At 45.6% G+C, this 12,603-nt stretch overlaps 1 protein-coding gene across 1 annotated transcript in view; it reads left to right on the top strand.

The window, feature by feature from the left end:
* The first annotated feature begins 1,979 nt into the window (after positions 1–1,979).
* ATP2C2 (ATPase secretory pathway Ca2+ transporting 2) overlaps positions 1,980–12,603 on the top strand; it is a 67,191-nt gene continuing 56,567 nt past the window's right edge. Inside the window, exon 1 of the mRNA XM_039888761.1 lies at positions 1,980–2,184. Coding sequence (XP_039744695.1) covers positions 2,086–2,184 — 99 coding nt within the window. The 5' untranslated portion in view covers positions 1,980–2,085. The remainder of the gene's footprint in view (positions 2,185–12,603) is intronic.

The raw sequence follows: 12,603 nt of genomic DNA, 5'->3' as shown, positions 1-12,603 counted from the left end.
TTACAAAAAGAGTACAGCTTACCAATACCCTTACAAAAAAGAATATGGCAGCTTTTCTAGTGCTATTGAAATATTTACAAAACTTACACACAAACCAGGCACAAAGTATTAATAAATTAAGAAAATTAATTTATCGTAGGCACAATATAGACATGTGTGCAGACTACATCTTCTGATCACAATGCAATAAAAACAAAAATGAACTTAAGCCTAAGGGTGCCCATTCAGCTGTTTCCAATCATATAACTTATCTCTTTAATTGCTTTCTCTGTGGTCTATTCCATTCGTTTTTATCCCAACAGATCCAGGTGTTTCACAATATCCACTATCCAGAGTTTTCTTCCTGAACGCCCTGGGCGTTCTCAAATCTGATCCATGAGTTCCAGCCTTGACATCTCTGAGTTAGACCAGAGGCTATGGTGATTAGATCCAAGAGGCTGGGCTTTCAAGGGAGAGAGGGCCAACACATCGCTCCCTGGATGTGCTGCACCACCTGGAGAAATGGTACCTGAGATTAACGCCCTTGGGAAAGCATGAAGGTCTATGCTAACGAAGCATGTTTCTTCCCTGGATCTAGCACTATCTTAAAATAACAGAATGCCAGTTGGAAAGAACCTGAGAAATAACTGAGACTAATTCACATGTTTTCTTTTATATTAATAATGAATTTCCTTAGGACCTACTAATGCCAGGTTTTACTAGGTACTCTATGCAAACATTAGCTCAGTACAATAGGACTGTGAGGTGGGTTCCAGATAGCTTCTCTTTGCTCCTATAGACTCACTGGCCACTCTCCTCCCTTCTCCTTTGGGTTTTTGGCCCAGGAGCCCGCACCCATGGCTTCCATTCAGAACCTTTTCCCACCATTAAGTTCTCAGCTCTACGCACCTACCTCCTCCAAGTAACTGCTCTCTCCTCTTGCCTTCCAGGCCTTGGACAGTAACATTTTTTTTCACTGTCGCTAATCTTGGGCAATTGCACAATCCCTTCTGGTTTCACTGCACCCTGCCCACATCTTTATAAACAGTCTTTGTCAAACTCTCCCCAAATCACTCGGTTTGAGGGTGCCATCTATTCTCTACAGGGATCTTGATCAGGTGGGTAGTGCCGTCCCATTTGGTGGACGAGTAAACTGAGGTGGAGAGGGGTAAAGAAAGTTGCCCACGGTCACACATCTGAAAGGAACAGGCCTGAGATTCAAATCTGGACGGACTCACACCAGAGTTTTGCTTTTTCCATTATTCCTGGGCCTTTGTGGTAATTGGTAGAGCCAGGCAGCATGATGCCGGTAGCCTCTTTTGTTTCTATAAAGGGGGAAGAGGTAGGAGAGATAAGAAGGGCCACTAGAATTGCTCATCAGGTTTAATGGGGCTGAGTTGGCCACTCCTTGCGGAACGGTTGAGGTTCGTGGCAAATATTTGCTCAAAATGGGCAGCACAATTTAACGGATAAATACACACACCGTGTCCTGTAGTCCTTAAGTATCTCCACTCTATAGATGAGGTAACTGAGGCACAAAGGAATGGCACAGCCTTACCCAAAGCCACCTCCCTACTAAGCGTTAGTCTGACTGAGCTCCCGTTCACCGTGCTCCCAGCACCTTGGGGTTGACAACTCAGCTACCTGGCAGAATCACTTGGCTACTTTAGTCCAGCTTCCTGGCCCAGCCTTCTCCAGACCCAAGGACTCAGGGCAGGGAGGAGTCTGGGAATCAGCATCTTAAACAAGCGTTTGTTTCCCACCTCTTCCCCATCCCCCACTCCAGGTGACTCATGATCCGGCAAGTTTGGGAAACAGCCTGAGCTCTGAGCTGCAGCTGCAGCCTCCAGCGCCTCACTGGGCCACTGCTCTCTAGAGAGTCCCGGGTGAGCTCGCGGGGCGGGGAGGAGCCAGGTGCACTGAGTGCTGCCGGGGGCGGGGCCTCACCTGCGGCGGGCAGGTAGGCGGCTCCCTAGTAACCTAGACCTGGCCCAGGAGGTTTGGGCGGGCTCAGCCTTCCCTGGCTTTGCCAGGGACCGAGACACGCAAGCAGGGGCGACCGCCGGCGGGACAGGAGGCTGGGCGAGGGGCCTCCGCCTGCTCACCATGGTCGAGACACGCTTCTCCAGGTTCCTGCAGAAACTCGGCTTCTCGGGCGCGGGCCACCAGTACGAGCCGCTGGAGAGAGGCGAGTTGGAAACCTTGGTGAGTCTGGACGACCCGGCTCGGGGCAAGCGACCTGCTCTCCCCGCCGCCCCCCGCCACCCTGCCGTACCCCACCACACCACCGGGTCCGCGCACTGCGCTCTTCCAACCCGCCCTCCTCCCCCTGGTTCTAGAGAGAAGCCGTCTGCATAGCAACGCCAGCTCGCGTTTCTGCTCTGGGCCAGGCGCGCCTGCCACTCAACGCTCCTCCGCCAGCCCATTTTGCGGAGTCAAAAGTGAGACCGAGACAGATTAAACACGTCCCTCAAGGAGCACACAGCTAGCAAACGAACTTGCTAGGAACTTAGCCAAGGGTTCTCCCACTCCAGAGAATTTTAACTTCTCGCGTCTTCACACCCAGGCTGCTACATGAGTTTTTAAAAGCTACTCGAATTGGGGAAAGAAAAAAAAAAGGCGATGTAAAAAAACAACAGCAACAGAAAACTGTTGTGCGCATGTTTTAGCAATAATGGCAGCAACAGTGGTGGAAATGAAGGTGCTTTTAGTCAGGCTTCCCACATCTCCAGCGCCTTTTTTTGAAAACCACTCAGATCTGTGTGTATTTGACTTTGCAACCTTCAGGGGACCCTCTAGGATAAACCAACAGGATTCTCAGGCAGGGGAGTTTTTACCAGCAGACAAAATGTGACAAAGTTGTCCCCCAAACTGCCTTGGAGAAGCCAAATGTAAAGGTGGTGACCGGTGATCCAGCCAGTTTCTCCTTGGCTTGTAAGCAGAACTCCAAGGTGATACAAGAGCAGAGGGCACTGAATTTCTGCAAAGCCATCTCTGGTTTATTGCAATTTCTTTTTCTTTTTAAATCTTAATCAGTCATTCAAAAATAAAATTCCTAAAATAGTCCTTTGGAAGTGCTCATGAGACTACAGTCCTGCCTTTTGGTGTAGGGAAACCTCAAAGTTAAATTTATTTTTTAATGAAAAAGATCAGCTGGAAAACACTTGATTTAAAATGTTTAATTTTCCTTCCAAAGAACGACAGCAGTCAAAACATTTCAGTTATATGATTCGTAAATATTTGTGCATTTAAAAATAGTAGTTTATAAATGGATGTTAATATGGGAATTATGGCACTAAGGTGGTGGACCACAGGGCTGTAACTAGTCGTTCTCAAATAATCTCCATTTTTCTGAAGTAACATATGTGTCAAGCATGGATTGGATATAGGGTTTGATTATTTTGCCAAAATTCATTTCTCTGCTTATACGCTGTGCAGTGTATTCTGTTAAAGGAGTTTGAAGTTAGTTTGCCAATGTGGTTGCCTTTTCTAGGTTACTTTTTTTTCTTTCCATCTTTTGATTTTTGCATTAAGCTGGGTATTTTTCAAACACCCCTGACGTGTAGTTGGTTAAGATCAGATTTTATGGGATGTCCACGTGTACCAAGTAGCCCGGTGTGCCAGGTAGCCTGGTGTGCCAGGTACGTGGATGAAATAACATGAATAGAGATGCTGGGGTGAATTTGATCTCCACACCAGGTAGACTTCATGCCCCCAAAGGTTTTCAGAGAGGCCCTCTGAAAAAGGGTGAGAGAGGTCTTCAATCTGTCTGTAGGTATTGGGTGGGAGGGTCTCATCCACCTGGTTATGGACCAATGTTCTTAGCCGAATCCCGAAGGGATGTGTGACAGCTTGGCAGTATGGAGTGACAGGGAGACACGTGACCCATGGAAGTCAGCAGCAGAGGCTGGCTGAGACACAAAGTGTCCTGTCTCTGAGGTGGCCTTGTGCAAACCCAGGAAATTACAATACAGGTAAAAGGGGAGTGTGATGAGGGAGGGAGACCAGGTGAGGCAACCTGCTTCCTGCCAGCTCAGCTCACAGCCCAGACACCTCCTTTGCTCTCACACTTACATCCTCTGATTTGAACTCTTTTTCTTTCGAGAAATTTTGAAAAAGAAGCAACGCTTGCCCCGGTGATTGTTTCCCCGATAGTCCTCTTTAATGAGCACTTGTTGTATGCAGCATCCCGGGCAGTCTCCAAACCTCCCAATCACTTTGCCGGGTCGCCCCAGTTAGAATGATAGTTATTACTGAGAACTTACTATGTCTCCTCCTGGGTCTGTTCACACTGAGGGAAGTCGTATTGTTATCATCTGAGAAATGAGGATGTTGGGGTTCACAGGTGGGGCCAGGCATGAAGGATGCAGTTGCGTACAAAACAAAGTTCATGGGGGAGGCCGACAGCCAACAGAAAAATCAAGAGTTGTTTACTTTAGGATCCGTCGGTCTCGGGTAGGATAAAGAATAAAGAGTAGTGTGACTGGACAAGGGACACGTGGCTGAGACCGGGACCAGGGTGGACCCAGAATTAGAAGCATCGGAGGTTGAACCTAAGCACAGTTCTCATGGCTCTGAAGACATCTCATTCTGGCTGCACTTCTAGTGTAATGAAAAGAAAGATGTTCGAGAAACTCCTTTAATTACTGGGGAAAAAAGCTTCTCTCTGCTGACCTGAATGTTGGTTGGGTAAGAAGAATGTTGGACCAGAAATTCCTGCTTCCAGGATGACTCTGGGGAAGTTATCTTGGACCCTCAGGGCTCCCATCTCTTTACTGAGACTGCCATGGCTCCACCCTGCACTACCTTCCTGGTTGGTGAACTGATTCATCTTCCTGGGGCTCTGCAGGGTGAAGACTGGGTCCCAACAGACTTGATAATGGCAGGGAGAAGGATCTGCTTGCAAGCTCCCTTCCTTAGTTGTTTGCAGGCCTCCAACCCTGGCTCCATGGACCTCTCCATAGGGCTGCCTAATGGCTCGGCGGCTGGCTTCCCCAAAGATAAATGATCTAGGAGAGACTGAGAGAGCACCCATAAAAGCTTGGAAGCCATGGTCTTTTTATAGTCCAATCTTGGGAGTGACATCTCATCACTTCTGTCATATTCTATTCATTAGAAGGAGTTTAGGTCTAGCCAGTTCTCAAAGGGAGGGAATTACAAAGTGTGAATTCCTGCAGGCTGGGATGATTGGTGGCTGTTTTAGAGGCTGCCTGCTATAGTGATAGAAAGAAATCGTTTCTTAAACAAGATCGTTTACATAAAAACCAGAACCACACCTGGCACATAGTCTACTCCAGAGTTATCTATTTTTGTTAGCGTTTTCATTAGTCTTGAGTTCTAGTCTTTATTTAGACTCTTTTTGATTTGATTTTGATAACGCTCATGCCAAGAACATCTAATTACATGTACCTGTAAAAAAGGGCATTTAATATATCAAGATTTTGTTCGCTAGTTTGGAACAATGAGCCTCGTGCTTAACCACAACTGCCAGCAAGCAGCCTGTGAATGCCAATTTGAAAGGCTGTCACTTGATAACTGTAGAACTGGCTCGTTCACTTGAAGATAAGGTGAGCATTGGGTATTGTGGAAAGAATATTTCTTCACTTCGTATTGATTACCATACTTGGTGCTCATCAGCTATGGCAAGTAGCTATGTACAAAGACTGGATTCATGTCAAGTTCCCTGCTAGCAATGTGACGACACTTCTCTATGGTTAGACATTTTAGAGTTGACTTGATGATACCTCAACCGTGCTGTGTGATGACTCTGTTCTCCTTCCGGTTTTTCTCTCTGAGCCACTGAGAAACTCTCTCGCCTTCAGTGTGTCATGCAATCATTTTCACAGATGCATTTGTAACTCTCCCTCCTCCAACACCAGTAGATTAACATTTGAGGGACAGTTTTGCTTTCATTGACCATTGTATTATGATAAGATTAGTTGCTATTTATATACTATTATGAGCCAGAAACTATACATATATTTCCTTCCTTCCATTTCTTTTTCTTTCTTTTTCCTCTCGTCATAATTTTTTTTTCATAAACTGCAATAAAAATTTGCACAATATAAAATTCTTCTTCATTCCTTAAGTTCTTTGCTTCTACTTTTCTCCCTTGGTGTGTGCGTGTATGGGTAGGCAGGTACTATTTGCATCTAATCAGTTTGCAGTAATCAGATTGCTGTTTGCTTGGACATTCCTGGACCCTTTTATATACAGTTCTGGAGAGGCTGTGGTTAAGGGCACTAGAGTCTATGATCCAGGCTACCTAGATGCACAGTCTAGTTCTCACCAGTGGTGAGACCTTGAGCAAGTTCCTCAATCTTCCATGCTTCTGTTTTCTGTATAATGAGGTCATAACCATACACACATCAGAGATCTGTCGTGGAGGGGAATGGTTGCATGAAGCATTTAGGGTAGCACCTGATCACAGTAATTATTATCGCATCCAGTTACATAAGTGTCCCCTTTTAAAAAAACATACATAGGGTCATTGTGCATACCTGCACCCTCCCCACCCCTGCAGTGTATACAGATCAAGAGCATTCTTTAATGGCAGCATAGACCTTTTTAACCCACCTCCAACTGATGGATATTTAGGTGGTTTCCTGTCTTTAACATTTAGAACAATGTTCCAATGAACATCTGTGGACGCACCATGTTATTTTGAATCCCTGCAGAAATCTGAGGCTTAGAGAGTACAGTGATTGGCCCAGGGTCACATTGCTCTTCCAGGAATTCAGACCAGGGCTGCCTGAGTTCTGTGCTTGAGTTCTTTACTCCTACTGGCCAGGTTTCTCTTCTATAAAATAGTTACTGTTTTCCCTGTTGTAATTAATAAGTATTTCTATGAAGAGACACATTGAGGCTATGTCAGTAGCCCGTTTCTCAGACCATTTTTCACTCTTCAGTTTTAGCGTCCGCTGAGGATCCTTACCGATGATCTTTGCCCGAATCAATTACTCTTCCAAGGTGTGTTAAATGGTGGTTTTCTAATTCTATCATTCCTCCCTTCTTTGTTACTCGGTGTTCTGGTGTGTGGAAGAGCTGTGCCTTTCTCCTCTCTGTGTAGTCACTTACTTATTCATTCATGATTCATCATGAACTCACGGGTTCCTATTTTACTAAGTATATGAAAATTTGTTACTGTAATTTTTTATTTGGATGCTCAGTTGTCCCAGATTTGGCAGCAGGAGCCCCTTCACGTGATGTTTGTGCATTCTGGACATTTGTTCCATCGTTCTTTGAGCACGTCCCTATTTTCTGGCATAATAAGAAATTCCAGGCTCATTTGGTACCTTCCTTGCTCCAGCCCTGGAATCAGTCATTTCTCTCAAAGTTTCTTGGCTTTTTTTTTTTTTTTTTTTTTTTTTTTTTTTTTTTACTGGAAGAATAGTACTGAGAAATCCAGAGCTGGTGCTAGTTATGCTTATACTACTGGGGCACTATGGCTTCTGGGCTCTCTCAAAGGAGAGGGGTGTGTATAAAACCATAGATTCCAATCTAATAAATACCGCAGGGTCAGTGCCAGCTCTTTCTATATTTGAACTTCCTTCACCAACAGTGAGAATGGCAGCTCCCATTATCCTCAGTATATTTACTTATTGCACAATCTCCATGTACATAACCAGTCTCCTCACCTTGCCAACCTACTGTTGGCCCCGAGTTGCACTGGTCAACACCTAGCTTGGCCGTCTCTTCACTTGGCCCCTGACTGTACTGGCTGCCCATGAACAAGATATATAGTCTGTGTATCCTTTCCTATTGATAGTTCTTTGCTGCCTGGAGTCACAGCACCATTACACACACACACACACACACACACACACACACACACACACACACACACACACTCTCTCTCTCTCTCTCTCCTTTTCTGTCTCTCTGTCTCTCTCTGTCTCTCTCTCTCTGTCTCTCTCTCTCATTTCAGGGACTGGGAAACACCTCTGAAACCCATCTTGACCTGAGGCTGAAATTCAAGAAATCCTGCCTTGGCAGTCCTTGGTGTGGGTCTAATTATTCCCATTTTACAGAGGAGAAAGCTGAGACTCAGAGAAGTCAAGGGACTTGCTGAGGATTGCTCAGCTGGTAGCTCAGGGAACTGGAATGACAGCCCGGACCAGTGAGACATGGGCCTGGTGATGCTCCCTCCATCCAGTTTGCTGCATTTAGGGGTTTCTCCCCTAACATTAAAAAGTACTGGGCAGGTCCTCTTGAGTTCATTTGAGACGATTTTGTCTGGGATCCAAGCCTCCTGTTCTGTGTGCCCAGAGTGCCGGCCTCCTCTCGGCCCACTCTGGGCACGGCCTTTGCCCGCTCTGTGCCCTGCCCGGGGGCTCTTCCCCTCTCTCACCTTCCTGAATTAACACTTGCTCATCTGTAATTTTCTGAGCATCCATTTTTCTAGGATGCCCTCTCCCTTCCGGTACCAGCTCTGCTCCCAGGCTTGGTCAGGACTGGTTTTTCCCTCTTCAGATCATCAGTTCTAATTGTGGCTCACAATTCAAGAAGGTACAAAAGGGTGTCCAATAGGAGTCTCGCTGCCTCTGACTTCCAGCCCTGAAGGCCACTCCAGCCCAGTTTGAGGTGTGCAAATACATAGTCGTCTTTTTTTTTTTTTTTTTTAACATAGGCTAATGTGTTACAATATTGCGTGCTTTTTTTTCTTAATCTATTGGTCGCGGTGCTGCCCCTTGGAAAAACTGATTGGCAGTGTCTACTGTAACTACAGGCATATATACCTGGGACCCAGCCATTCCGCTTCTGGGTGTGTGTGCCCAGGAGAAACGGGGGCTCATATCTGCTCGAAGACTTGCATGTCAATATGCACAGCCATGTATAATAGCTCGACCTTGACACAATCTAAATGCCCAACCACACGCAGATAGTTGAATAAATCGAGACACATCCATGTGACGGAATACTTGAAATACTCCATAGCAACAAAAGAGAATGACTTATAGATATGAAACCATGTTCATGAAACAGGACAGATGAATCTTACTAAGATGGCATTGAGTAAGAGAAGCCAGGCGCAAGAATACCTAGGTATGATCCCAAACAGGCAGAACAAATCCATGTTGGTGGAAATCCAAATGTTGGTTAGCTTTTGCAGTGCTTCAACTGGGAAAGGGCACAAGGGAACCTTCTAGAAGCTGGAGAGTTTCAGTGCTGCATCCGGGTGGGGGCTACTCAAGTGTACATATGTGCAAAAAAGTACCCAGGTACATACTTAAGATTCGTGCACATGATTGTATGTAAGTTATACTTCAATATGTATTTAATGTTTTCCATATAGGTAAATAAAGAATTTTCATGATCTTATTTTAATGGCAGCATAGTATTTCATGTTATGGCAGTACCATAATTAACCAGTCCTTTATTAGTAGACATGTGGGTCATTAGCAATTATTAGTTATAGACAATCTTGCACTGAATGACTTTGAACAGATATCATTCTGCAGGAAGTATCTCTGAAAAAGAAATCACTAGAACTGGTCCATTTTCAGCTTTGATCCTGCCAAATTGTCCACTATTAGGGCTTGTCTCAAGTTACCTCCTCGCCCCAGCCATGGATGAGAAGCTGTCCCTGTCCCACCTCTCCTCAGCACTGCAGGTTACTAACTGCTTGAACCTTATCTATCAGATAGGTAAAGGATGGTACGCTGGAGTCTTAAGTGTGCATCTGTGATTTTAAGTGAATTTGATTATTTTTTCATGTTTCAAAGCTATTTATCATTCTCTTTCTATGAACTCTTAGTTTATAGCCTTTGTCCATTTTTTTTAAAAGTGTGAGCTGGAAGTCTTTTCTTCACAGGAAAGTCCTCTTCATCGGTGTTATGAGCTACAGATATCTTCCCCAGTGTGGTTTTCATCTTCGGCCTTCGCATGCAGTGCTTTTTGCAGAATTCAATCCCATTTTTATGTAGTGAATTTATCAGTCTTTTCCTTCATGGCATCTGGTTTTGTCTTACACTCAGAAAGTCCTTGCTCATCCTGAGATTAAAAAAAAAAAGCCCATGTTTTCTTCTAGTACTTCTGTGCCCTTTTTTCCCCTACTCTAGTCCTAATTATTCTTTTAAATAAACTCGTTTGTATAATTTCTCGATTTAGAGTGGGGGCTATGCTTTCCTGAGGCACAGGCATAGTTTCTTGTACACAGTAAGAAGCTGGTGACCTGAAACTATTATAATATCGAATGTCAACTCTAATTGAAAAATTAAATAAATGAATAAAACAGCCTTGCAGTTAATAAATACTCAGGCATCAGCTAAGAAGAAAAAAAGTTGGCAAATGGATGAGTGAACCACAAAGGATGGTCTAGTGAGGGAAGACTGTGCAAGGACATGAGCCAGCTGCACTGGGCACAAGGGACGTTCGCTCAGCTACCAGCAGGAAAAACAGTGTAGCGTGAAGAAGCATGTGCTCCGTAACCCACGTCCGTGCCTTCTAATGACTGCCCCTTGGCCGGCTGTGCATGCGGCTGTTCTTGGCAATGCACCTGCAGCTTACTGCTCCTTCCAGTTCTGATGTGGCTCCAGCACCCATGGGCATCGAGACTTCTAGGCAGCTCAGCACTTGCCTCTCTTCCATCCTTCCCTCCCTTCCACAAAACGTGTTTAAGCATCTTCTATTTGCCAAGCACTGTGCTGGGCACTCAGGTGTAAGCTAGGTAAGACCAGCCACTGCCTGCTGAGGAAGATGATCCAAGGCCAGAGGTGAACAAATGGGGCAGCAGTGAGCTGGGCAGAGAGGACTGGGAGCCTGGGAGCTCAGAGAGTTGGATTCCTTGCCAGGGCTGATGGTGGATGGTATGTCAGTTTCTTTGGGAGGCTGTAACATGACCACAGACTTGGCAGCTTAATGCAACACATATTTATTCTCTTATAGTTGTAGAGATCAGAAATCTGACATGGATCTCACTGGGCTAAAATCAAGGAGTCAGCAGGACTGCATTCCTTTTGGAGCCTCTAGGGGAGAATCCGTTTCCTTGCCTTTCTTCCAGGTTTTAAAGGCCGCCTGCATTCTTTGGCCTGTGGCCCCTTCCTCCATCTTCAAAGCCAGTCACCGTATCCCTCCAGCTTCTGTTTCTATTGTTACATCTCCTCTGACCGTCCCTCCTCCCTCTTATAAGGACCCTTGAGAAGACACTGGCCCACCTGGATAATCCAGGATCATTTCCCCCTCTCAGGGTCCTCAACTAAATCACATTTTCAAAGTCCCTCTTGCCATATAAAGTCACATATTCATGGGTTTCAGGATGTGAATGACTTTTTTTTCAGGGATCAGGATGTGAATGACTTTTGGGGACACTATTCAGGTTCAGCTTTTCTCCTGCTCCCCCATGCTCTCCCTCTACCCTGCTTGGAAGACCCGAAAAGTCATGTTTCTCTGTTTTCTCCCACCCACACAGCGCAAAGCCCACAAACAAGTTTTCTCGTGTTTTTATAGAGTGGTGACTACAGGTGCTGGCTGGGGAGTTGGCCGGTTCAGCCATTTCTTCATCTATAAGATGGAGATAAAAAACACATCCGCCTCAAAAGACTTCTGTGGTGATTAAAGGACATTGCACAAGTCAAATGCAGGGCAAGATGTCTGATATCAAATGGTAGCTGTTATATCTGCTGTATCATTAGCATTGATTTCTGTAGCTAGGGTTATGTTGTTTTTACACCATTATTATATGTTAGCTGTTCTTCACCATCGCTTCATTGTCCATCTCTTTCTCTTGACTGTCCAACTTCTAGAAGGACTTGGGGGCACCTGTTGCCCCAGGCTTTGCCCTTACCCCTCCTCCAGGAAACGGAAGGACCCCATCCTGCCTGGACTCTCACAGCTCTCCTGGGCCTCCAGGCATTCCCTGCTTGGCGCTTGGCCTGTTGGCCACCAGCCTTTTCTGTCCTCCAAGATGGTGGTCCCTTAAGAGCAGGACCCCATGGGGTTGCCCTGCCCTTTGAATGCATCTCCCAGCCATGTGTCCTCAGCTCAGCTCTGGCTCCATATTAGAACCACCGGAGACTTTTAGGAATCCTGATGGCTGGGCCCCACTGCTCAGTTAGACTGAGAATAGGCCATAGCAGGTGTGTTTTAACAAGATCCTAGCGGTTATCCAACCTTCTAATACATCTTTCTTATCCAACTTTCTAATACATCAGAATATCCCAAAGAACTTTTCAAAATACAAATTGCAGGGCCTCCCCCCAGAGCTTTTGATCCATTAAGTCCAGGGTGGAGCCTTAGAATCTGCATTTCCAGCCGGGCCGAGGACCACACTTTTAGAACCACCAGACTTAGGTATATGTGGATAATTCACAGATACATGCCTTGGGAAAGAAAGGTACAGGAGTCTTGGGAAGAAGGAAGCCTTTGCATTGAGTGAGACTCTCACCTCGAATGTGACCTTAATGATGCCCTCCCAGTTATTCTTGGGTTACCATGACGCCTACATTTTTCCTCTCCAATTGTTTTGATCCCAATAACTGCATCCACCCATATCGTGAAATTTTCCAAGGGTAAGGACTGTGTGGTTCACTGGCTTTTTCTCTGGCCCCATCCCTCCCTCTAAAAGCCCCCTGGCAACATGCTCTTGTCAACTCATGGCACTTGGACTTCCTCAGAAGGGCCATT

The sequence above is a fragment of the Pteropus medius genome, unplaced genomic scaffold, assembly GCF_902729225.1.
Source record: "Pteropus medius unplaced genomic scaffold, Ma_sr-lr_union100, whole genome shotgun sequence".
Classification (NCBI taxonomy): Eukaryota; Metazoa; Chordata; class Mammalia; order Chiroptera; family Pteropodidae; genus Pteropus; species Pteropus medius.
Note: the sequence above shows the minus strand (reverse complement) of the source record. Positions and strands in the feature narration are given on the sequence as shown.